We start from the raw sequence: 27262 nt of genomic DNA on the forward strand, positions 1-27262 counted from the left end.
CATCTATGATATTCTCCAATTTATTTGAAGATTTAATGCATAATGCTTCCAGTTCTCTTTACAAATGCTGTCTGAGATATTAAAGTTTGTATTTTTTGAAACCACATAACTGCAACAGCTGTGTTAAGATAGTTTGAACAGTTCAAATTTTATGATAATTAGAAACTACCAGCTCTATGGGCTTAAAGCTAACCTGGCTTGGCTTTATCCCTTCCGATGTCTCCGTCCAATTTGCTATTTTCTCGCACGCTTTTTAGTATGTCTGGCTGTAAAGATTTTTCAGGAAGCTGTACCTCAGTAGTTTTTTTTCTATCTCCTTCTGCTAATAAAAATGAACAAAGCAAAGAGAAAATTTGAGGCTGTCTTGCTCAAAATTCCTTTCCTTACCTTTTCCTTATGAGGCAACAAAATGGTACTTGAAAAAACTGACACTTCTAACAGAATTCATGTGGCTACCACTAATGAGGTAGTCTAGAGACCACCTAAGAGTGGAAGGGAAATGGAGGAAGAAATATGTAAACAACTGTGCAGGACTCCTCTTTATGTATGTATGTAAGAAGTCCAGTAGGGGAGGATTTGCTACTGGATCTAGTAACACGGAATGAATCAGACCAAATAAGGGAAGTAAAAGTAGAGAAAAAAGTAGGGGAACATCTTGGCAATAGTGACCATAATATATTTTAAGGCCTGAGAACTGAGAATGGCATAAGCCTTCCATAGCCTTCTACAAACTATGACTGCGATTGTTTGGCAAAGATGTCCACAAGTCAACAAAATCCTTGTGTACAAAGCAGTTGTCATCACCACTCTGCTGTACTGTAGCAAGGTGTGGACCTTGAATGTAGCAAGGTGTGGACCGTCTATCAGTCTGGATTCAATGAGAGGACCATCGAACAAACACTAGTGGCTTTCTTGAAGGCAGCTCCACAAGCATTTGGGGCAAAACCCCTACAAAATCAACTCTGATGGACTGGACAGTGTGTCCACATGCCCAAAAACAGTTTCCCCACACGTTACTGTTCTTTCAACTCCCAAATGGCCATTGTTCTAAGGAAGGACGGGGAAAACACTTCACAGACACTATGAAGCTCTCTTTGAAGCGTGGCAGCATTGACCTTAATGACTGAAAGGAGCTTGCTACCAATTATTCATAATGGTGACAACATGCCCATCAAGCTGCTGAGTCCCAATGTCTTATTGATAAGGCAGAGCGGCAACAAAGAAGGAAAGAAAAGGAAGCAAATCGTGCACTCTGGATCCCACTAACGCGTGGGACATCCTGCCCCATGTTTCCAAAATGTTTCCAAAGATATGCGGATCAAGAATCAGCCTGTTCAGTCACATGAAGACTAATGGAGACAAATCGATGAACAGCAGACAACAACAACGAGGCATGACAAAAACCTGGGTAACATATTGGAGAAAAGTTGATTTTGAGGGGCTGAGAACAGAACTTTGGAAAATAAAATGGGCAACAATATTGTCAAATAATGAGATACAGCAGCAATGGGAAATATTTAAAATAATGCTCAGAGTCTAGGAAAATCTATTCCACTAAAAAACAAGAACAAATTAAATATTGAGACACCATGGATGAATAAAGATATAATGGAAAAACTGAGGGCAAGAAAAGAGGCATACACCAAGCACATGGAAAGCAAGGGAATGCAGGATGAGGGAGAATATGAAGTGACTGAGAGAGAAGTTAAAAAAACAATTAGGAAGGCAAAGAGGGACCATGAAATTGAACTAGGGAACATAAACAAAAATAGTAAAATATTTTACGGCCACACATAAAAAAAGCGAAGTCTAAATTAAAATAGGATGAATGAGCAGGATAAAATGGCAGGTAGCGAATGAAATGGCAGAAAATTTGAAAAATTTTAATAGAAGGTAGGTGGATGACATCTGTAGATGAAATCAGAAATAATATAATTGCAATTAAAATAAGAGGATAAATATTAAATAAACTAATTAAACTCAAAGAGGATCAACCCCCTTGCCTGGATGGATTGCATCCTCACATTTTAAAAGAATCTAGGGAAGAGATATCTGAGGCACTAGTACACATTTTAATTCATTAGTAAAAAGGGTGGTGCCATAAGACAGGTGGATAGCTAATGATTAATATACTGACATGCCCCTAAGACATGAAAGAAATCATAAACTAAGTAAATCAAACTTTATTCTTTTTTGTTTAGTTTGCTGAATCAAAAGATGGTGGCCACCAATCACCTGATGCCTAGAATTGTAAGCTGACCCCTAAGGCATTAAATGGATTGCACTGGAGATATGCCCCATGTTGCTCATGGAATCTTACGTCTGGGACTGGCAAGGTCCATTTCAAAAAGGAACTATTGAAAGGAAATGGATGTCATTTGCATCTTTATAGTCTTACACCTCCAGTGAAGTTCAAGGATCTACCAAGACAATAGCTACCCGGAACAAGGTCATCAATACGAGTAATGACTCTTTCAGAGGCTAATGACTGGAACATTATAAGCGATAAAACAAAAGCCTGACACCAGATAAACATCCCTTTATGAAATCACTGTGGAGGGAGGTCACATGACTCGAGTGACCATTTTGAAATCTTTATATACAGTTGAGAACTCAGAGCAGGGCAGTCTGCTGATTTACCTCCAACCTGCAAACATCTGACAGCAGGACTCTAGGCTCACCAAGCAACCTGCAACAAACCCTCCTCAAAGCCTGTTTATCCGGAAGCCTCTGGCCATCATCTGCCAAGCAAACCAAGTCTCTGAATATCAACCCCATCTCAATGCATCGCCATCATCTTTAAAGGAATTCTACATTTATGCCTTCAGCCAGAAACCCAGCTGAACTGGAACTTCTCTGGATTTGGACTTTGGCAATCACTTTGAACTGATATCCATTTCTGTGGTCTTACTGTATCCCCTTACTGTATACACGTGTGTGTGAAGTTGTGATCATCCCCCAAACCTGGGTTTGAATGTATGAATAAACTAAACTTCTGATTTAATCCTAAGAGTGTTTGCTGCGAGTCACTGTCAATATTGACCACACAAAGGGTTTTTGGAATAAGCACACAGCCTATTTTTAAAACAGAAAACATCCCTGTTTATGAACAGATGGCAAGAAAATGAAGGAGTTCTGTTTTGTCTCTCCTGTCCATAACAATACCAACATTCAAGAAGGCAGATAGCACATGTTCAAGAATCTATAGGCAAGTTAGCTTAATATTGGTGGTAGCAAAAGTAAATACAAAAAAGTAATTCCTAATAAAGGAGAAAATAGAACAACAGATAGAAACCAAATATATAATAAGACATTCAGCACGGATTTCAAAAGCAAAAGTCTTGCCTGACCAACCTCACTGAATTCTTTGAAGGGGTAAGAGAGGCAGTTGATAAGGATAATGCTGCAGGAAAATTTATTTAGGTTTCTGAAGGTGCTGTGATAAGGTGCCACATAATAGACTAGTGAATAAAGTCTGAGCATGGGGAGTCAGGAGACAAGTCACAGAATGAAAAGCTAACTGGCAGAAAGTAGAGGTAAAGGGTAACTATTCAGAGTGGCTGAAGATGAAAATTAGGGCCCCATTAGGATCAATGTTTGGGACCACTGTTGATTTCAATTTACATTAATGATTTAGACTTTGAGATCAAAAAATGGAATTTCTAATAAAAATCGAAGAGTCATTTGCGACTTGAAACATTAACTCTGTTTCTCTCTCCACAGATGCTGCTAGGCCTGCCATGTTCTTCCAGCACTTTCCGTCTTGATTTCAGATTTCCAGGGTCTTTTGCCTTTATTACAGAATTGCAACCTCTGCGCACCACACAACTTGTTTTTTTTTGGTGGGGGGGGCGGTGTTGCATGGGGAAGGGATGCTAAATATGGAGAATTACTGCAACAAATTACAAGGTATTAATAAACTTTCAGAATGGACAATTGAATTTCAACATTGGCAACTGTAAGATAAAGCGTTTTTCTAAGAAAAATAAGAAGGTCCATGTTACTTGGGAGATAAGAATCTATTTGGGGTAAAGTAGCAAAAAGGTGTAGGAAGCACAACTTACTGAAGGTAACAGTACAAATTAATAAGCCCATAAGTAAAGCATATCAAGGACTAGGGTTTATTTCTAGAAGGATAGAGTTGAAAAGTAAAGATATGTTAAACTATTGTAGGATCTTCATTAGACCACACTTGCAAGTACTGTGTGCAGTCCTGGTTGCCAGATTATAATAAGGATGTGGAAGCACTGGACAGGATGCAAAAGAGATTTACAAAGCTGAAACCAGAACAATGAGGTTATAACCTATCAGGAGAGGGTGAACAGGCTGGGAATCTTTTCTCCTGAAAGGCGGAGGTTGACTGTTAATAGAACTCTTTAAAATTATGAAAGGTTTTGATAGAGAGAATGGTTACACTTTTGGGGAAGGGCAAAACAGGATAAAAGAGCGCAAGGAGAGCGGCGGAGACGCAGGATAAAAGTGAACGAGGAGAGTGGTGGAGACACAGGATAAAAGAGCGCAAGGAGAGCGGCGGAAACGCAGGATAAAAGTGAATGAGGAGAGCGGCGAAGACAAAGAATAAAAGTGAACGAGGAGAGCGGCGGAGACACAGGATAAAAGTGAACGAGGAGAGTGGTGGAGCCACAGGATAAAAGAGCGCGAGAAGAGCGGCAGAGACGCAGGATAAAAGCGCGAGGAGAGCGGCGGAGACACAGGGTAAAAAGGACAAGGAGAGCGGAGACACAGGATAAAAGTGAACGAGGAGAGTGGCGGAGACACAGGATAAAAGAGCACGGGGAGAGCAGCGGAGACACGGGATAAAAGAGCGCGAGGAGAGCAGCAGAGAAACAGGATAAAAGTGAACGAGGAGAGCGGCAGAGACACGGGATAAAAGTGAACAAGAGCGGCAGAGACACAGGATAAAAGAGCGCGAGGAGAGCGGCGGAGACACGGGATAAAAGAGCGCAAGGAGAGCGGCAGAGACGTGGGATAAAAGAGCACGAGGAGAGCGGCAGAGACACAGGATAAAAGAGCACGAAGAGAGCGGCGGAGACACAAGATAAAAGAGCGCGAGGAGAGCAGCGGAGACACAGGATAAAAGAGCGCGAGGAGAGCGGTGGAGACACGGGATAAAAGTGAATGAGGAGAGCGGCGGAGACACGAGATAAAAGAGCGCAAGGAGAGCGGCAGAGACGTGGGATAAAAGAGCGCGAGGAGAGCGGCGGAGACACAGGATAAAAGAGCACGAAGAGAGCGGCGGAGACACAAGATAAAAGAACGCGAGGAGAGCAGCGGAGACACAGGATAAAAGAGCAAGGAGAGCGGTGGAGACACGGGATAAAAGTGAATGAGGAGAACGGCGGAGACACAGGATAAAAGAGCGCGAAGAGAGCGGCGGAGACACAGGATAAAAGAGTGTGAAGAGAGCAGCGGAGACGCAGGATAAAAGAGTGTGAAGAGAGCGGCGGAGACACAGGATAAAAGAGCGCGAGGAGAGCGGTGGAGACACGGGATAAAAGTGAATGAGGAGAGTGGCGGAGACACAGGATAAAAGAGCGCGAGGAGAGCGGCGGAGACACAGGATAAAAGAGCACAAGGAGAGCGGCGGAGACACAGGATAAAAAAGCGCGAAGACAGCGGCGGAGACACAGGATAAAAGAGCGCGAGGAGAGCGGCGGAGACACAGGATAAAAGAGTGAGGAGAGCGGCGGAGACACAGGATAAAAGAGCATGAAGAGAGCGGCGGAGACACAGGATAAAAGAGCACGAAGAGAGCGGCGGAGACACAAGATAAAAGAGCAAGGAAAGCAGCGGAGACACAGGATCAAAGAGCGCAAGGAGAGCGGTGGAGACACGGGATAAAAGTGAATGAGGAGAGTGGCGGAGACAGAGGATAAAAGAGCGCGAGGAGAGCGGCGGAGACACAGGATAAAAGAGCACAAGGAGAGCAGCGGAGACACAGGATAAAAGAGCGCGAAGAGAGCGGCGGAGACACGGGATAAAAGAGCGCGAGGAGAGCGACGGAGACACAGGATAAAAGAGCGCGCTGAGAGCAGAGACACGAGATAAAAGAGTGCAAGGAGAGCGGTGGAGACACAGGATAAAAGTGAAAAAGTGACGTCACTGGAAAGTTGTGACCTGACTGGTTAGCAGGAAATCTGCACCAAATTTGAAAAAAACACTGCAAAGTTAATTAATAAATTAATTAACTAAGTAGAGATGGCTGGGCGGGTGATGTGCTCTAGCTGTATGATGTGGGAGCTGGCAGATCCCATTGCGAGCCACAGTGACCATATCTGCAGCAGGTCTTGGTTGCTGGAGGAACTCCGGCTCCGAATTGATGAGCTGGAGTCCGAGCTCCAGACGCTGCGGCACATCTGGGAGGGGGAGAGTTACCTGGACGCTTTGTTTCAGGAGGCGGTCACACCTGGTTGATTACGTATGTCAAATTTGGTCAGTGGTCAGGGTCAGTAGGGTGTGACTGCAAGTGAGGCATGTAGAGGGATCCTGTGTTAAGGAACAGAGAAGCCTCAGCTCTTGACCTTGTCCAACAGGTACGAGGTACTTGCTCCCTATGTGGATGAGAAACAGGGCTGTAGGGAGGATGAGCCAGCTGACCATGGCACCGTGACACAGGAGGCCATTTAAGAGAGGGGAGCAAAAAGACAAGTGGTAGTTATAGGGGATTCTATAATTAGGGGAATTGATAGCATCCTTTGTAAGCAGGATCGAGAGTCCCGCATGGTATGTTGCCTGCCCGGTGCCAGGGTGAGGGACATCTCTGACCGGCTTGAAAGGATTTTGGAGACGGAGGGGGAGGATCCAGTTTTTGTGGTACATATCAGGACAAATAACATAGGTAAGACTAGGAAAGAGGAGCTGTTTGGGGATTATCAGGAACTAGAACTAAATTAAAGAACAGGTCCTCAAGAGTTATAATCTCCGGATTACTACCCGAGCCATGTGCAAATTGGCATAGGGACGCGAGAATAAGGGAATTAAACACGTGGCTAAAGGAGTGGTGCAGGAAAGAGGGGTTCCATTTCGTGGGGCACTGAAATCAGTGCTGGAACAGGAGGGATCTGTACTGTTGGGACGGTCTCCACCTGAACCGATCTGGGACCAATGTTCTAGAGAAAAGGGTAAATAGGGTGGTCAATAGGAATTTAAACTAGAAAGTGGGGGGGAAGTGAAGGGTAAAATTCCAACAAGTATGACTAATGGGAAACAAAGCAGCAGGTAAGCGTGTGGGGGGGGTGGATTCAACTTCATAGAAAATTATGAAAAAACTGAAAAGGAAGAAGAGCCCAGGAGAGGCTATTAAAGTCTCCAGAACACAAAATAGGGCAGAGTGTTTGGAAAGGGCTAGGAATCTAACTTCAAGCACATCAGATAAAGGGATGACAATGAGAAGGGGGACAGGAAATACAGGACTAAAGTTGTTGTATTTGAATGGACGCAATGTACGAAATAAGGTAATTGAACTTGTGGCACAGATTGAAATTGGCAGGTATGATGTGGGCATCGCGGAGACATGGCTGCAAGGGGATCAGGACTGGGAGCTAAATATCCAAGGATATACATCCTATTAAAAAGATAGACAGGTTGGCAGAGGAGGTGGGGTTGCTTTGTTAGTAAGAAATGAAATTAAATCGATAGCAAGAAACGACGTAGGGTCAGATAATGTCGAATCTGTGTGGGTAGAGTTGAGGAATCGCAAAGGTAATAAAACCATAATGGGAGTTATGTACAGGCCTCCGAACAGTAGTCAGGATGTGGGGCACAAGATACACCAGGAGATAGAAAAGGTGTGTAAGAAAGGCAAGGTTACTGTGATCATGGGGGATTTCAATATGCAGGTAGACTGGGAAAATCAGGTTGGTAGTGGATCCCAAGAAAAGGAATTTGTGGAATGTCTATGAGATGGCTTTTTGGAGCAGCTTGTGGTGGAGCCCACTAAGGAACCGGCAATTCTAGATTTAGTGATGTGTAATGAGGCAGATTTGATAAGGGAGCTTAAGCTGAAGGAACCCTTAGGAGGAAGTGACCATAATATGATAGAATTTACCCTGCAATTTGAGAGGAAAAAGCTGGAATCAGATGTAACGGTATTACAGTTGAATAAAGGCAACTACAGAGGCATGAGGGAGGAGCTGGCCAGAATTGACTGGGAGATGAGCCTAGCAGAAAAGACAGTGGAACAGCAATGGCAGGAGTTTCTGGGATTAATTTGGGAGACACAGCAAAGATTCATCCCTAGGAAGAAGCAGCATACTAAAGGGAGGATGAGGCAACTATGGCTGACAAGGGAAGTCAGGGACAGCATAAAAGCTAAAGAGAAAGCATACAATGCGGCGAAGAGCAGTGGGAAGCCAGGTGATTGGGAAGCCTACAAAGACCAACAGAGGACAACTAAAAAAGAAATAAGGAGGGAGAAGATAAAATATGAGAGTAAACTAGCCAGTAATATAAAAGAAGATTGCAAGAATGTTTTTAGATATATAAAGGGTAAGAGAGAGGCAAAAGTGGACATTGGGCCACTGGAAAATGACGCTGGAGAAGTAGTAGTGGGGAACAAAGAAATGGCGGAGGAACTGAATAGGTACTTTGCGTCAGTCTTCACAGTGGAAGACATGAGTGACATCCCCAAAGTGCAAGAGAGTTGGGGGGCAGAGGTGAGTACGGTGGCCATTACCAAGGAGAAGGTGCTAGGAAAACTGAAAGGTCTGAAGGTGGATAAATCACCTGGACCAGATTGATTACACCCCAGAGTTCTGAAGGAGATAGCTGAAGAGATAGTGGAAGCATTAGTGGAGATCTTTCAGGAATTATTGGAGTCAAGAAGGGACCGAGAGGACTGGAAAATCGCTAATGTAACCCCCCTGTTTGAGAAGGGAGTGAGGATAAAAGACAGGAAATTAAAGGCCGACTAGCCTGACCTTGGTGGTTGGTAAGATTTTAGAGTCCATTATTAAGGATGAGATTTCAGAATACTTGGAAGTGCATGGTAAAATAGGGCAAAGTCAGCATGGTTTCATCAAGCGGAGGTCATGCCTGACAAATCTGTTAGAATTCTTTGAGGAGGTAACGAGCAGGTTAGACAAAGGAGAGCCAATGGGTGTTATCTACTTGGAATTCCAGAAGGCCTTTGACAAGGTGCCGCACAGGAGGCTGCTCAGTAAGATAAGAGCCCATGGTGTTAGAGGCAAGGTACTAGCAAGGATAGAAGATTGGCTGTCTGGCAGGAGGCAGAGAGTGGGGATAAGGGGGTCCTTTTCAGGATGGCGGCCGGTGACTAATGGAGTTCCGCAAGGGTCAGCGTTGGGACCTCAACTTTTCATTTTATACACTAGTGATCAAGATGAAGGAACTGAGGGCATTCTGGTTAAGTTTACAGATGATACAAAGATAGGTGGAGAGACAGGTTGTATTGAGGAGGCGGGGAGGCTGCAGAAGGATTTAGACAGGTTAGGAGAATGGGCAAAGAAGTGGCAGATGGAATACAATGTGGGGAAGTGTGAGGTCATGCTCTTTGGTAGGAAGAATAGAGGCATAGACTATTTTCTAAATGGGGAGAGAATTCAGAGGGACTTGGGAGTCCTAGTCCAGGATTCTCTTAAGGTTAACTTGCAGGTTGAGTCAGTAGTTAGGAAGGTAAATACAATGTTGGCATTTATTTTGAGAGGGCTAGAATATAAAAGCAGGGATGTGCTGCTGAGGCTTTATAAGGCTCTGGTCAGACCACATTTAGAATATATTGTGAGTAATTTTGGGCCCCGTATCTCAGGAAGGATGTGCTGGCCCTGGAGAGGGTCCAGAGGAGGTTCACGAGAATGATCCCAGGAATGAAAGCTTAACATATGAGGAACATTTGAGGACTCTGGGTCTATACTCGATGGAGTTTAGAAGGATCGGGGGGATCTGATTGAAACTTACAGAATACTGAAAGGCCTGGATAGAGTGGATGTGGGGAAGATGTTTCCATTAGTAGGAGAGACTAGGACCCGAGGGCACAGCCTCAGAGTAAAGAGAAGACCTTTTAGAACAGAGATGAGGAGAAACTTCTTTAGCCAGAGAGTGGTGAATCTATGGAATTCATTGCCACGGAAGGCTGTGGAGGCCAGGTTATTGAGTGTATTTAAGACCGAGATGGACAGGTTCTTGATTGGTAAGGGGATCAAAGGTTATGGGGAGAAGGTGGGAGAATGGGTTGAGAAACTTATCAGTCATGGTTGAATGGCGGAGCAGACTCGATGGGCCCAATGGCCTAATTTCTGCTCCTATGTCTTATGGTCTTATAAAACCAGAAGATATCAAAATAAAACAGTCACCAAGAAATCAAACAGGGTATTCTGAAGAAACTTCTTTCCCAAAGAATGGTGAGAATTTAGAACGTGCTACCACAGGGAGTTGCTGAGGTGAACAGGCTAGATGCAATTATTGGGGAGCTAGATAAACACACAAGGGATTAGGGAATAAAAGGTTATGCTCATAGTGTTAGATGAGGAAGTTTGGGAAGTGGCCTGAGTGGAACATAAATACTGAAATTGACTGATTAGGCTGAATGGTTTTTTTCACTTTATATTCTATGCACCATCAATTTAGCTCAAATAAAATGATTGTGGACAAATCCACCCACAGTGGGATGGCTTCTTCAGCTCCCTATGAATGGCGACATCATAAACAGACGCCAGGTGATTTACTACCTCATACAAAATCATATATGCAGAACACATCTTCAGTAACGTCTTTCTCTTGAGCCTGGTAATAAACATGAGGCTTCTAAGTTGTGTTCGGAGAGTATTGCCTACTTCTGTAACCATTTTACTTACAGATTGGAAGGAACCTCACTGAACAGCTTTAGTCTTTTAGGGTTGCTTAATCAATTGCCTAATTGATCTGAAAACCTTCCAAAAACTTACAATGAAATAATCTGTTACCACTCGAAATCAGTACATCAACCAACGCAACCGCAAGATTATTGTCACTTGCCATTTCGGTTCCCAATCCTACTCCCACTTTGTTTTTGGCCTTCTACATTGTTCCATGAAGCTCAACACATATTCAAGAACAGCACTTCATCCTTCCATAAGGAACCATGGAGCCTTTTTTGTTAATATTGGCTCTAAAAACGTTAGATCTTAACTATAGCTTCCAAGTTCTCTTTAGCAGGGAGTGTTGGTGAATGAGTTAATAGGTGCTGGCTTTTCTTCAGCAAGGGAAGGAATGCAACAGATTGCTGTTTTGCGTGGGGACCTTCTGTAGGAATACCATGTTGGTTGGGCATCATGTCAAATGATGTCAACATACATTTTTCACCTCTCAGATTCCTGGGACCCTGTATCCTTGGCTGCTACCCAAATATTTGTCTTTCCATTTCCACCTTCCCAAGGGATGGGCAAAAAAATTGGCTTTCCCGGCAATGCCCACATTCCATGAATGATTAGATTTTAAAAATCCCGAATCATCTAACACTTGCTTCAGATACTCATGTTTTCTGCATCTCATCAATGGTTTTAATTTCTCTCACTACGACTCTTATTGTTCCAAGGTTATTAAAAATTCTGCAGATCAATTTTTTCACGAACGTTTTTTCTCCTTCCCTTTTAATTCTGTTTTAAAAGCCAGTCATCGGCAATATTCTCCTGTTTTATTATTTTCTTTTTTATTCATTCATGGGACGTGGGCCTTGCTGGCTGGGCCAGCATTTATTGCCCATCCCTAGTTGCACTTGAGAAGATGGTGGTGAGCTGCCTTCTTGAATCGCTTCAGTCCATGTGGTGCAGGTACACTTGCAGTGCTGTTAGGAAGGATTTTGACTCAGCGACAGTGAAGGAACGGCAATATATTTCCAGGTCGGGATGGTGAGTGACTTGGAAGGGATCTTCCAGGTGGAGGTGTTCCCATCTATCTGCTGCCTTTGTCCTTTTGGACGGTAGTGGTCGTGGGTTTGGAAGGTGTTGTCTCAGGAGCCTTGGTGAATTCCTAAAGTTCATCTTGTAGATGTTACAAACAACTGCTACTTTGCATCAGTGGTGGAAGGAGTGAATGTTTATGGATGTGGTGCCAATCAAGCGGACAGCTTTGTCCTAGACGGTGTCCAGCTTCTTCAGTGTTGTAGGAGCTGCGCTCATCCAGGCAAGAGGGGAGTATTCCATCACATTCCTGACTTGTACCTTGTAGATGGTGGACAGGCTTTGAGAAGTCAGGAGGTGAGTTACTTATCGCACGATTCCTAGCCTCTGACCTGCTCTTGTAGCCACAGTATTTATATAGCTGGTCCAGTTCAGTTTCTGGTCAATGGCAACCCTCAGGATGTTGATAGTGGGGGATTCAGTGATGGTAATGCCATTGAACATCAAGGGGTGACGGTTGGATCCTCTCTTGTTGGAGATGATCATTGACTGACACTTGTGTGGCGCAAATGTTACTTGCCACTTGTTAGCCCAAGCTTGGATATTTTCCAAGTCTTGCTGCATTTGGACATGGACTGCTTCAGTATCTGAGGACTCGTGAATGGTGCTGAACATTGTGCAATCATCAGCGAACATCCTCACTTCTGACCTTATGATGGAAAGAAGGTCATTGATGAAGCAGCTGAAGATGGTTGGGCCTAGGACACTACGAGGAACTCCTGCAGTGATGCCCTGGGGCTGAGATGACTGACCTCCAACAACCACAACCATCTTCCTTTGTGCTGGGTATGACTCCAACCAGCGGAGAGTTTTCCCCCTGATTCCCATTGACTCCAGTTTTGCTAGGGCTCCTTGTTGCCACACTCAGTGAAATGCTGCCTTGATGTCAAGGGCAGTCACTCTCACCTCACCTTGGAGTTCAGCTCTTTTGTCCATGTTTGAACTGAGGCTGTAATGAGGTCAGGAACTGATTGGCCCTGGCGGAACCCAAACTGGGCATCAGTGAACAGGTTATTGCTAAGCAAGTGCCGCTTGATAGCATTGTTGGTGACTCCTTCCATTACTTTACTGATCATTGAGAGTAGACTGATGGGGCGGTAATTGGCCAGGTTGGATTTGTCCTGCTTTTTGTGTACAGGACAAACCTGGGAAATTTTCCACATAGCCAGGTAGATGCCAGTGTTGTAGCTGTACTGGAACAGCTTGGTTAGGAGTGCGGCAAGTTCTGGAGCACAAGTCTTTAGTACTATTGCCGGAATATTGTCAGGCCTTTGCAGTATCCAGTGCCTTCAGCCGTTTCTTGATATCATATGGAGTGAATCGAATTGGCTGAAGACTGGCATCTGTGATGCTGGGGATCTCCAGAGGAGGCAGAGATGGATCATCCACTCGGCACTTCTGGATGAATATCATTACAAGTGCTTCAGCCTTATCTTTTGCAATGATGTGCTGGGCTCCTCCATCATTGAAGATGGGGATATTTGTGGAGACTTCTCCTCCAGTGAGTTGTTTAATTGTCCACCAACATTCACGAGTGGATGTGGCAGGACTGCAGAGCTTTGATTTGATCTGGGATCGCTTAGCTCTGTCTTTCGCTTGCTGTTTATGCTGTTTGGCACGCAAGTAGTCCTGTTTTATAGCTTCATCAAGTTGACACCTCATTTTTAGGTATGCCTGGTGCTGCTCCTGGCATGCCCTCCTGCACTCTTCATTGAACCAGGGTTGATCCTCATGCATGATGGTAATGGTAGATTGGAGGATATGCCGGGCCATGAGGTTATAAGTTGTGGTTGCATACAATTCTGCTGCTGCTGATGGCCCACAGCACCTCATGGATGCCCAATCTTGAGTTGCTAGATCTGTTCAAAATCTATGCCATTCAACAGGTGATAGTGACACACGATGGAGGGTATCCTCAATATGAAGGCAGGACTTCGTCTCCACCACGACTGCAGTGCTCACCCCTACCTCCTACTGTCATGGACAGATGCATCTGCGGCAGGCATTTTGTTGAGGATGAGGTCAAGTATGTTTTGTTGGTTCCCTCACTACCTGCCGCAGACTCAGTCTCGCAGCTATGTCATTTAGGACTCGGCCAGCTCGATCTGTCGTGATGCTACCAAGCCTTCCCATCCAGAGTCCATTCTGCACCCTTGCCACCCTCAGTGCTTTCTCCAAGTGATGTTCAACATGGAGGAGCACTAATTATTCAACTGAGGGAGGGTGGTAGGTGGTAATCAGCAGGAGGTTTCCTTGCCCATGCTTGACCTGATGCCATGAGACTTCATGGGGTCCGGAGTCAATGTTGAAGACTCCCAGAATATCACTGTACCACCACCTCTGCTAGGTCTGTCCTGCCGGTGGGACAGGACATAAGCAGGGATGGTGATGGTGGAGTCTGGGACATTATCTGTAAGTATGATTCCATGAGGATGACTATTGCTATGGGTGTGGCTGGACTAGTCTGTGAGACAGGTCTCTCAATTTTGGCACAAGCGCTCAGATTTTAGTAAGGAGAACTTTGCAGGGTCGACAGGGCTGCGATTGCCGTTGTCATTTCCGGTGCCGAGGTCAATGCCGGGTGTCTTTGTGGCAGTGTGTTACAACTGAGTGAGTGGCTTGCTGGGCCATTTCAGAGTCAACCACATTGCTGTGGGACTGGAGTCACATGTAGGCCAGACCAGGTACGGACGACGGATTTCCTTCCCTAAAGGACATTAGTGAACCAGATGTTTTTTCTTTTTTAAAACCACAATTAGTGGTTTCATGGTCATCATTGGACTTTTAATTTCAGGTTTTTTTTATTGAGTTCAAATTCCAACACTGCCATGGCGGGATTCGAACCCTGGTCCCCAGAGTATTACTCTGGGCCTCTGGATTACTAGTCCACCGAGAATACCACTACATCATCGTCTCCCCCCAAATTAAGGGTTAACATGATGCTTAACTCTGCTGTACTCTTTACAAATGCTGTCTGAGACATTAAAACAGATTGTTTATATTTTTGAAATCACATCACTGCAACAGGTGTGTACGGAACCAGATTTTAACAGTTCAAACTTCATGAAAATTAGAAACTACCAGCTCTATGGGCTTAAAGCTAACCTGGCTCGCCTTTGTCCCTTTCGATGTCTCTGTCCAATTTGTTACCTTCTCGCAAGAGTTTCAGCTTCTCTGGTCGTAAAGATTTCTCAGGAGGTTGCGCCTCGTCAGATTTCTTTCTATCTCCTTCAGCTAACATAAATTAACAAAGGAAAGAGAATATTTTACAATGTCTTTCACAACATTTTTTTCCTTAGGTTTTATCAATTTAGATCAGGTATATCAAAATGAATGTGGACAAATTTATCCACAACTGAGGATAATTTCCATAGCTCCTTATGAGACTGTAAGTGGACATTAGTAGATTTACTCTGTTCATTATTTCTTGCAAAATCATAAATGCTGAAAAATCAGTACAAAGTTTTATTGGCCAGCGTCTGTATCATAAACATACTGAAATAACTTGCTATATTAGTCCTTGTTAATAGCAGGATGAGATGCACATCAGTGAGCATGCTTAATTTTTTTTATTTGTTCATGGGATGCGGGCGTCGCTGGCTAGGCCAGCATTTATCGCCCATCCCTAATTGCCCTTGTTAAGAGTACATTTAAGAGTCCTTACTGTTTAACTGTCACTTCATCAATCACCAACCAGATCTCAGTCCCCTCAAAGAATGACCTACTAATTAGCCCTGGACCCAGTCACCCAGGTATGACAAGACCGGTGAGGATTTACCTGGTCTTGCTTGGACAGGGCCTCTGTCTGCAGCAGACATACTCCTGCATAACCAGGGGCTGTGGCTTTCCTTGGCCCCAGTCTGGGATTCATCTGATTACAAGCATATGGTATGGCAAAAGTGGGATTAAGATTAGAATCCAGAAGGCATTTAGGTAACATTTGGATGAGGCTATTAGGCACTTAAATAATTCCATGTTGGAATCCTGGGATGACTTGGAGTGAAAAAGTGCAGCAGGAACAAATGAATGAAAATAAATGACTGGGCAATGCCGTGCAAGCATCTCAGCAAGAAAACTGAGATAAGAGAGTCTTCCTGGTCAAGGTACTTCAACATGGTCAGTGGCAGAGGTATGACAGGCCAATCTCAGCACTTATGGTAGGACCAACGACTCACGGATGGTCATGACTCAAGCTTCTAACTGCTATCTTCGGGCTGCTTTATAAATGTCCTACTGGTATAGTTTCTGTAAATAAATTTGATTAACTAATTCTGAAAATTGAACCAAACTCAAGAAAGATGCATTGATAAAACCACCTTTTAGAGAGGTTCAGAAAGAAAATGTATAATAAGAAGTAATGATGCAAGTTTCTGTAAGTGCAGGGGTGGGGGCCAGAAAAAAAAAATCAGAATTGCAGCTTCTGGTTTGTAGGATATGCACCCACTTACAAGTAGTACGGCCAGACTGTTGCAAGAAAGAATGATTCAGTAAAATATCATGAGACCTATAGCGTTCACTATCTTCAAGGGCAGAGCAGACTAGAGCTTAGATGAATGTACTAGAATTACAGGGAAGTTATAAAGCATAAACAATCCAATCAGCCCAAAGTGACGGCGCTCATTACTGACCTTGAAGAAAGTTGCCCACATAAATCAAGCAAGTTCTTTCGCATGGATTTCACCTTTTTATTGCCAGGTTTTACGAATTACGTTTTAAATTGTCTCTTCAATTTAAGGTAAAATAGAGTAGTGAAGAGAGTCATGTAGTTTGCCAAGTTCTGCCCAACAACAAGCCTGCGTGGCTTGGTTACTGGTGGGTTGTAGGGTTCAGGTTGGAGACTTACTGAGACCAGGGTGCAAAATATTCACACCTGAAAACAAAGGCAGGAGTAGCTGAACTGACTTGAGAATGACTTCCTGTCACAGATTTTTGGACAGAAATAGAAACAGAGAGGGAGGGAAAGGGAGAGTGAGCGAGTCTGGCTATAGCTGATGTGGTCAGCAGCGAGAAAGCGGCTGCAGGTCCTCTACAAATGACCAGGCAGAATGCAGGAAGGATCAAGGTCTCTTGGTTGAAATTAGCTAACTGGAGCCATAGAGGTTGTTGAGCAATAACTATGATTTAGTACGTGTTAAAAATCTAGTTGTGCCTCATAAAATGAGGTACAACTTCAAGGTGGAAATCCAAATCAATTCAGTGATATCTAAAAGTTTTCGCAAATGGAAATAATCAAGAGTGTACCCTGAGGGGGAGCAGAGAATCATCAATAGCAACTTTTAGTTTTCTACATATAACTGTACATGTGCACACACCAGGAGTTGCTATCAGTTTCACAGATTAATGATGGTGAATGCTGACAGTCTCATCATCATGATAACACAAAATCCAGGTCATTGTGCTTATCCAGTTTCCATATTCCTTTATCCCTCTTTCCTTCAAACTATGTAACCTATACTCAATGTAACCTTATTATGATCTCCACTTTAATCACTAACTTCAGAAAATTGTTTACAACTTACTAGTTTGTATTTGAGAGGGAATTGAGAATCAAGCATATAATGGATTGGTGTCACAAGCGAGCTTTTCCTTCAAGGACATTAGCTAACCAGTTACATTTTCACATCAGCCCTGAAGATTTGTCACTTTCGGAACCACTGGATAAAAATAAAACTTTCCAGCCTGCTCTTCATGAAAGCTAGGAAGATCAGAAATTGGTATACCAGCTGATCAGCTCGTTTGAATCTCTCTACCAAAGTAGCTGGCAATTTCCAGAGTTGGTGCATGACTGTTGGCTCAGTAGCTAATCCTACCTGCCAATTCTCTGACTTCAAATAGGAGTTCCACAGTGAAAGAGATAAGCATCACCGCTAAAATTGACTCATCCTTTGGATACAGACAATGCCTCCAATGCTACATCTAATTGAGCTGCTAACTGTATTATTCACAAAACCATCAGGGGCCTCAAAGTCTGAGGGGTTGAACATGTTTGGCCTCTGACCCTGAGATGGCAGGAACAGAAGTACTGATTATTTCCATATCAACTCCCATTTCATCCTCCAGAAAAGAATAAAGATAAGACAAGAGATCTTAATCAATGCTCACTGCAGGATCTCTTCCCACAACCATGCAACACAAATATCAACAACTGCAACAACAGGGAAACCTGGGCCCAGCAGCCCCTAAAGATGACACAGCCCAAAACACCAATAGCATTATCCCCAAACACAGGAAGTCATCCTGGATCAAAATACAATTTCTGCATGAGCCCTTATTTGACAGTTCAATTAAATTTTCTAACTACCCAGGCCTTGAGCATTATAAGAATGGTAGCATAATGGCTGTTAATGGACTAGTAATCTAGAGGCCTAACCCAATGCTCCAGAGACAAGTAAAATCCTATTACAACAGCTGGAGAATTTAAATTCAATGAACTAATTCAATGAATAATTCTGGAATTTAAAAAATGCTAGTCTCAGTAACGGTTACCACCATGGTATCTGTAAAAACCCATCTAGTTCACTTTGGAAAGGAAATGTGCCATTCCTACCCAGTCTGGCCTACAATGTAATTTCAGACACATGGCAATGAGGCTGATTCTTAACTGGCCTAATAATCATCTCAGTGTATTGCACTGCTACAAGAAAGTCAGGATACAATGAAACCGGGCTTGGCCTAAATAGCCAAGTGGTTATGGTACTGGGTTTGTAACCCCAAGATCAAGAGTTCAAATCTCACAATGGCAAACTATGAAACAATGTAACTTCATCTGAAACAGATGGAAACAGGTTTACTCAAAAGAGTATCAAGAGTTCAAATCTCACAATGGCAAACTATGAAACAATGTAACTTCATCTGAATAGGAACAGATGGAAAACGTGTTTGTACTCAAAAGAGTTACAATGAAACCGGACAGACCTAGTCAGGCCCAGCTGAGTCGAATCTGCAAAGTTCTCCACACTAACATTTGGATACTTGCAACAAGATTTGGAGAGCTGTCCTACAGACTAGTCAAGCAACAGCCTGGCATCGTCATAATCACAGAATCATATCTTTCAGCCAATGAACACCACTTGGAACGCTTTGACTGAGGATATCCGGAGCATAAAATTACTCTGGATGAGAGAATTTCAATGTCTATTACCATGAGTGACTCACTAGCACTATTACTGACTGAGCTGGCCAAGTCCTGAAAACATATCTATCAGACTGTGGCAGATGGTGAAAGAACAATCATGAAGGGGAAAACCTACTTGACCTCATCTTCACCAATCTAACTGTTGCAGATATATCTATCCATAACAGTACTGGTGGAAGTGACCAGTCCTTGTGTATACCAAGTACAGTTTTTATATCTAGGATACCGTCTATCATGTGTACGTAGCATTACAACCAAGCTAAATGGTATAGATCCAGAACTGAGCTAGCAGCTGAAAGCTGAGCTTCCATGAGAAACTGTGAGACATCAGCAGCAACAGAATTGTATCCCACCACAATCTGTAACCTCATGGCCTGGTATATCTCTCACTCTAACATTACCATCAAACCAAAGGGCCAACACAACTCTGGTTCAATGAGGAGTGTAGGAGAGCATGCCAGGACCAGCACCAAACCAACCAAGACATACATGTTAATAAGCAATGGAAACGGCATTTTATGGGGAGAGCTACACAACCCCATATCCAACATATCAGATTAAAGATTTAGCAAGAATGGCCTTCTTAAGGTAGCAGGATACACAAAGGGCACCCTGAAAGACCCAGGAATACCTGCCTTGCACCCATCATGATCCTTCAAGCACCGAGGCCCCAATATCTGATCAACATGCACATATTGCACACAACAGCACAGAATCTTAAGATCTCCCCCAGACCCATATATTAGCACAATGAAAAGATACCACCCACCTCAAGCAGACCAAAACAGTGTCGGATATCCAGAGTCAACCTGTCTGAACTAAACAGAGGAAAGTCAATACCAGTGAGCTAGAATTAACTTTCTTGGCTAAAACCATGCAGGTTCATTTGCGAGACAATGAGTATCCAAGACCTTTTAAACATAATTATTTGGAGAGATGAACAATTATTGAATATCAACACAGACCTGAAATATGGGGAAATGACTGATGGGAAACATTCCTCAAAAACTTGTTTACATTGTGACTGTACAGCCACACACAAGCCAGGCACAAAAAATGAGAACCAGATGCAGGCTTGCTATATCCCTCTATCCCATATTTGGCAATGGAGCAATGCCTAGAAGCAGACCAGAACCTCAAGGTGCTTTATGTTGGCTGCAACTGGTTAAGGAACAGTTGCAGAGACATAGACATGTCTGAACAGTAACTTATTTAGTGTAAGAACATAACCATTTACAGATATACAAGACTACAGGTTTAACTCAGTCTAAACCATGAACATTCTCCTCCTAGACTCAGTCATGTGATTCTCTCTTACATCAATTGGGCGGTACTATTTCTCCAATCCCTCACATTAACCTATTCAGCCCCGAACACCTGAATACTACACAAGGCGGGTGGGAACGGGACAGAGAAGGAAAACTTAAACATGACACAAAAGAAAAGGTAAACATAATGTTGCACATATGCACACAAACCATCAAGTCCCAGCAAAGTAATTCTATAGGGAGCTGGAGGCAGTACAGCACAGGCTGATTGTAAGGTAAACATAGCCACAGACACTGCATATAACACAAGCTAAGTAGCACAAAGCCATCGGGAGCAGTGAAGGGAGTTGTGCTCTCGAAATCAGGTACAAGTAAACTAGAACATAATGGACCCAGAAGTTTGTACTTCTGGTGAAGTACCACTCTCTCACAGCAAAGCTCTCCTCAACGAAAGACACAGAGGACCATCAGATGTGGATTGGTGCAGGCAACCGTTCAAGTTGCATCAAGTTCTCTTGCCCCAAAATATAACAGCAGAAGGCTGGTATATTTCTTTTTTTTTAAAATTCCAGGCAGCAGATTCTGGTCCTCTTGAGGATAACGAACATGTAAGTGCCAAACTAGTAAACTAGCAAAAATTCGCCCACAGCTTCAAAATGAAAAGCTAAATTATAGTCCAGCAAAAAAGTTGGTAGTTCAAAAACAGGTTTGAACATACTCCTTATGGTACGTGATGGCTATCAGTTAGATTGAAATTGCAATGGGGAACATAAAAGCTGCAGATATACCCGACGAAAGGATAATGTTGTGATCTTGAATCCGGTCTTATAGTTGCCTCTAATTTAAATGAGACACTGACATGAGAATCTCACTCCCGCCTGAACTATTTCTAAAACTGTAACTACTTTCACACTGATTTGAAACAACCACTGTTCTGTGTGGGATCTCACACTTTCAACAGTAATCCGCAATATAAAAGGTTCAATCTAATTTATTTTCATACACATCTGTCTACTATGTACAAGATAGGAAAAACAGTTTGAGAAAGGAATAATTTCTTTTTTCCTCAGTATCGTATTATAAAGCACTCCTGTATCTGGTACTGTACTAGCCAAAAGCATTGCAAAAATTGCTTATGTTCTTAAAATCATGTCCCGAGACTCAACTTCACAAACATTATCCTTTACTGCCTCAACCCCCAGCTTGAAACTACAAAGCATCAATAAAGCTGAAATTAGAGGATCATTGTTGACAGACATCATGAACTAGATTCCATTTATTTTTCAACACTGTTGTTAATGCTATGTTATGCACAAGATATTGCCTCCTGTCTTACATCATAAGGTGAGCAAGAGCATCAAGAACATTCACAAACTAGGATCTGCATCATGTACATGAATGCTTATTTGCTGCTGCCATGTTCATTCCACAATTTAGCAGTGGGATGGTCAGTCACAAAAGCTGTTAACAACTGGTTCACACAGCACTGTTTTCATAATTCTAAAAAAACTTCCATCACACTTCTTAAAAAGTATAAATTATTTAAGAGCTAAAGGGCAGTTACTGTTACGCCTAATTACATCCCTCTGAATCTAGGATGAAATCTAAAATAGACAGTTCTACATAAAAGCAACTTCTGAAGCAGCTGAGGAACATAAATGACAACACATCATGAGTTCCCATTTCAGTGTCATATCCAATATTGGTACAGTAACATTTTATTCCTTCATTAGAATTGCAAGCCATCCTAAATGCACAATATATTTTGCCTTATTCTGATATAAAATAAACAGCATTACTGAATCACATTACATCATAGTTCATCAATAACCTTATCACATTACATCATAATTCATCAATATCTTTTTCGCCTTTCACCTCAGTCACAAAATCTTCACTTGAGAGCTGTCCAGATTACAGTGCATGATGTCTGGCTATTCAGCCTGAGGCCCAGCAAGCAAAGTCCCTTACTCCTCAGACTAGTACCTGCATTCCCTGGGTCAAAATCTCTCAAGTTCACTTTCTAAAGTATGCAAAGAAGGGGCCTATAAAAAACACTTCTATTTTATTCCACTTGCACCATCTCAAGTGTCAACTGTGTCTCAGTTGGTAGCAGACACGCCTCTTAGAAGATTTAGAGTTTATATTCAAATTCAGACACAAACACAAAAATCTAGGTTGTCAATCCAGTACAGTACTGAAGGTGCATTTCATTGTCAAAGGTGCCACCTTTTGGGTGAGGTGTTAAACAAAGGCCCTATCTGCCCTCTCAGGTGGGTGTAAAAGATCCTATGACAATATTCTGAAGAATAGCAAAGGAATTCTCCCAGGTGCCCTCGCTGATATTTATCTGTAATCGACATCAATAGAAAAGAAAACAGATAATCTGGTCATTATTATATTGCTGTCTGTGGAAGGTTGCTGCAAGCAAATTGGCTGTTGCCTTTCCTACGTTACAACAGTAACTACACTTCAACAATACTTAATTGGTTATAAAGGGTTTTGGGACATCCTGAGGTTGTGAAAGATGCAATATAAATGCAAGTCTTTTTTTGTCTCAAAGATAGAAACTAATGATTGGCAGTTAATATAAAGCTACACTCCCAGGGTGCTGAACTTAATGCAGGACCATTCTACAGATGTCAACGCTGCATCACTAATTTTTTGTCAAACCAGTACACTGCATTAATGGCCAAATTTATTGTACCAATAATATGCCACATACATACATTACTGCTCTGCTACTCCAGTGCCACTATACCATCAGCCCATTTTCTTTTTTTTAAAAAAAAAGCTTCTTTTCAAATTTACAGAGGCTTTTCCAGATTGACACAAAATCAGTGATTAATAATCCAAAAGAACAAACAGTTAACCTGCCAGAAAATAATACCCAACTTGGAAGCAAGCGATGTTACGTGAGGCCTCAATCCTTACGGATACGGAAGTTATCAGCAGCCTCAATTAGATCTCAGTCCCCGATAAAGATTAAATGAGATTTTGTTAGAATTTTCAACAAATCAAAACGACATTTAACAACCGGTCAACTTTTACCTTTTAGTTCAGTTATGACTTTGAAACTTTCCAACAGTCACTTAAATGTGCAACAACCAGCCCCACATCAATTTCTTTTAGTCCTGCAAACTTTAAGATGGATGCACATACTCACCAGTGTAAATGATCCCTTTTCAGTTGGCCAGCATGAAACTTGTGTGGTTGTGTTACTGATCATGTTAAATTGAGTAATGCAAACATTTCACCTATTGTACACAACAAGAACAAACCCACAACAACTTGCATTTATATAGTGCCTTTCATGTAGACTATTTCTGTCCACATCAGCAATGTGAACAAGTGGCTACTTGATCTATAAGGAAGGAGGTTATTCAAAACACACATGACATACCGTCTAACATTCTGTTGCTGGTGATGTTGTTGCGGGATTCTACTAATGGTGATTGTTCCTCGCATCGCTTTGGCTTCAGCCTCCGTGGCTTGGCTTCAAGGTTAGGCTGAACCATGAGAAGTTCCTGTCGTTTCTTCCTCTGCTTCTGTTCCAGTAATGCACGCTAGAGAAATAAAGTTGAAGCATTTGTTATGAAGTAAGGCTTGTAAACTTAAGGAGGGGGGAAAGTTCTTTAAATAAAATCAATATACCTTAGGGAACAGAAACAGAATCTTGATTACTGCCCCAGCAATCAGCTTTGGAGATTTTCATTCCTAAAATCATCAAATGGTTACAGCACAGAAGGCTGCCATTTGACCTGTCGTACTGTGCTGGCTCTCTGCAAGAGCAACTCAGCAAAGACCATTTCCCCACTGTTTCCCTGTAGCCTGCAAATTTTCCTTGTTTAGGTGCTTACCCAATTCACTTCTGAAAGCCACGACTGAATTTACCTCTACCGCATTCTTAGGCAGTGCATTGCAGATCCTAACCACTCGCTGCATAAAAGTTTTTCCTCATCTCACCACTGATAAAGCAAACTGCAAAAGAACCAGTGTCCTTTAGTTCTTAGCCCTTCCACAAATGGGAATAGTTTCACCCTATCTACTCTGTCTAAACCCCTCATGATTTTGAACATCTCTTTTAAATCTCCTCTCAACTTTCTCTTCACCAAGGATCATCCTGGAATCTTCCCTGAGGGCATCTTTGGATAGGCAAATTAATACTTATTTCCCAGTAAAGAAGGTAGTCAGAGTTCCCAAAATGACATTGTTATGTAGCAAGTTATTTCAACCAATTTGATTCACTCCAACTGGTATCAAGAAAAGGCTGAGCATATTGAAAGGCTAAGGACTTCAACAACATCCCAGCTATATTGTTGAAAACTTGTGTTCCAGAACTAGCAGCACATCTAGCCAAATTGTTTCAGTGCAACTATGATACTGGCATCTACCCAACTAAGCAGAATATTGCCCAGGTATAAAGCTATACACAAAAAAGCAGGGCAAATTCAATGTGGCCAATTACTGCCTCATCAATCTACTCTCAAACATCAGTGAAGTGATAGGTGTCATTGACAGTACTATTAAGTGGCACTTAACTCACCTCACCAATGCTCAGTTTGTATTCTGTCAAAACTAGCCTTGGTCCAAACATGGACAGAAGAGCCGAATTCCAGAGGAGAGGTGAAAAATGACTGCCCTTGACATCAATGTAGCATTTGACTGAATGTGACACCAAGGAATTCTAGTAAAATTTAAGCAATAGGTATCTAGAGCAAAGCTCTCCACTGAATGGATGTTCTACTCCAGAAACCAGTTGAAGGATGGTACTGGAATCAATCATTATTCAGGCTTACATTTATTTACAGAGTGATACATTACAAGCATACAGCTCCTAACTCAACCATAAAACAGTTTCAATAAATATATTTTCATATTTCTTCAAATGATATCCCAATAAATGCCTGACACTCGCATATAATTAAACACAATTAAATGAGTGAGCAACAAGGTGGCAAGTAGCAGATAATGTGGGGAAGTGTGAGGTTATTAATTTTGGTCAGAAGAATAGAAAAGCAGAATGTTTTTAAAAAACATGAAACTTGTAAACGTTGATGTGCAGAGAGACTTGGGTGTATTCTACAAGGAACAAAAATAGTTAGCATGCAGGTACAGCAAGCAATAGCATTTGGCCTTTGTTGCAAGGGGATTGGAGTACAAGCATAAAGAAGTCTTGCTGCACTTGTATGGGGCTTTGGTGAGATCACACCTGAAATACTATGCGCAGTTTTGGTCTCCATATTATGGAGGAATATACATGGATTAGGGGCAGAACAGTGAAGGTTCACTAGATTGGTTCTTGGGATGAGAGATTGTCCTACCATGAGAAACTGAGTAAACTGCACATATATTCTTTGCAGTTTAGAAGAATGAGAGGTGATCTCCTTGAAACAATCAAAATTATGAAGGAGTTTGATAAAGTAGATACTGAGATGTTGTTTCCCTTGATCATTTAGGACTAAGATGAGGGGAAATGTCTTCACTCAAAGGGTTATGAATCTTTGGAATTCTCTATCCCAGGGGATTGTGGATGTTCTACCGTTGAATATATTTAAGACTGAGATAGACAGAATTTTGGTCTCAGGGAATCAAGGGATATGAGGAGTAGAGCTGAAAACCAACATCAGCCATATTGAATGGCAGAGCAGGCTCAACAGACCATATGGTCTTCTCCTGCTCCTATTTCTTATGTTCTTATATACAGTTAACACTGGAGTCATATGTAGCACAGAGGAAGATGATTTTTTTGTTGGTGGACAATCATCACAGCCTCAGGACATTGCTGCAGGAGTTCCTCAGGGTATGTCCGATGCCCAACAATCTTCAGCTGCTTCAATTACTTTCCCTCCATCATAATGGTCAGAAATGGGGATGTGCACTGATGATTGCACCATATTCAGTTCCATTCACAACTCCTCAGATAATGAAGCAGTCCATTCCCACAAGTAAGCAAGACCTGAACAACATTCAGGCCCAGGCTGATAAGTAACAGACAACATTCATGCCACACAAGTGTCAGGCAATGGCCATATCCAGCAAAAGAAAATTGAACCACCTTCCCTTGACATTCAATGGAATTCCCAACATTGAATGCCCCACCCTCAACATCAAAGTTAATTGGAAGAACCATATAAATACTGCGGCTACAAGAGCAGATCAGAAGCTGGGCTTTCTGTGGTGTGTGACTCATCACCTGATTTGTTTTTTTTGTTAGTCATTCATGGGATGTGGGCATCGCTGACATTGCCTTTGAGCAGATGGTGATGAGCCAACCTCTTAAGCCGCTGAAGTCCATGTGATGTAGGTACACCCACAGTGCTGGGAAAGGAACTCCAGGATTTTGACAGAAAAGGAAAGAAAAAGACTTGGATTTATATAGCATTTTTCATGACCAGAGGACATCCCAAAGCTCCGTATAGCCAACTAAGTACTTTTGAAGTGTAGTCACTCAAGTAATGTCAGAACATTAGTGAAGGAATAGCAATATATGTCCAAGTCAAGTTGGTGTGTGACTTGGACAATCACAACCATCTTCCTTTGTGCTAGGTATGATTCCAGCCAGTGGAGAAACACCCTTCCCCCACTTTCCCTCCATTTCAATTTTACTGGGGCTCCTTGATGGCACACTCGGTCAAATATTCCCCAAAGATTTCCACCATCTACAAGACACAAGTTTGAATGTGATAGAATACCCTTCACTTGCTTGGATAAATGCATCTACAACAACACACAAAAAGCTCGACAAAATCAATGGCAGAACTGCCTGGTAATTGGCACTGTCTTCATCACCAGTACAGCATGGTCGCAGTATATATTATCTACTGCAGCAGCTTACCAAGACTTCAAAGGCAACTACCATGACCGCTAGAAGGACAAAGATGCATGTGAATACCACTACCTCCAAGTTGCCCTCTAAGTCACACGCCATCCTGACTTAGAAA

The 27262-nt window shown here is 42.5% G+C and overlaps 1 protein-coding gene across 4 annotated transcripts in view; it reads right to left on the reverse strand.

Moving 5' to 3' along the window:
* The window catches only part of LOC121293411 (tubby-related protein 3-like), a 142040-nt gene that overhangs the window by 49197 nt on the left and 65581 nt on the right, over window positions 1–27262 (reverse strand). For 3 of the 4 annotated variants that reach the window (XM_041216472.1, XM_041216471.1, XM_041216473.1), the window contains 3 exons: window positions 23722–23884; window positions 15021–15149; window positions 194–322 (listed from right to left, as the gene is read on the reverse strand). In XM_041216472.1, the coding sequence (XP_041072406.1) occupies window positions 194–322; window positions 15021–15149; window positions 23722–23884 (421 nt within the window). The remainder of the gene's footprint in view (window positions 1–193; window positions 323–15020; window positions 15150–23721; window positions 23885–27262) is intronic. The other variant, XM_041216474.1, reaches the window with a different exon arrangement.

This window comes from Carcharodon carcharias, chromosome 21 (genome assembly GCF_017639515.1).
Source record: "Carcharodon carcharias isolate sCarCar2 chromosome 21, sCarCar2.pri, whole genome shotgun sequence".
Taxonomy (NCBI): domain Eukaryota; kingdom Metazoa; phylum Chordata; class Chondrichthyes; order Lamniformes; family Lamnidae; genus Carcharodon; species Carcharodon carcharias.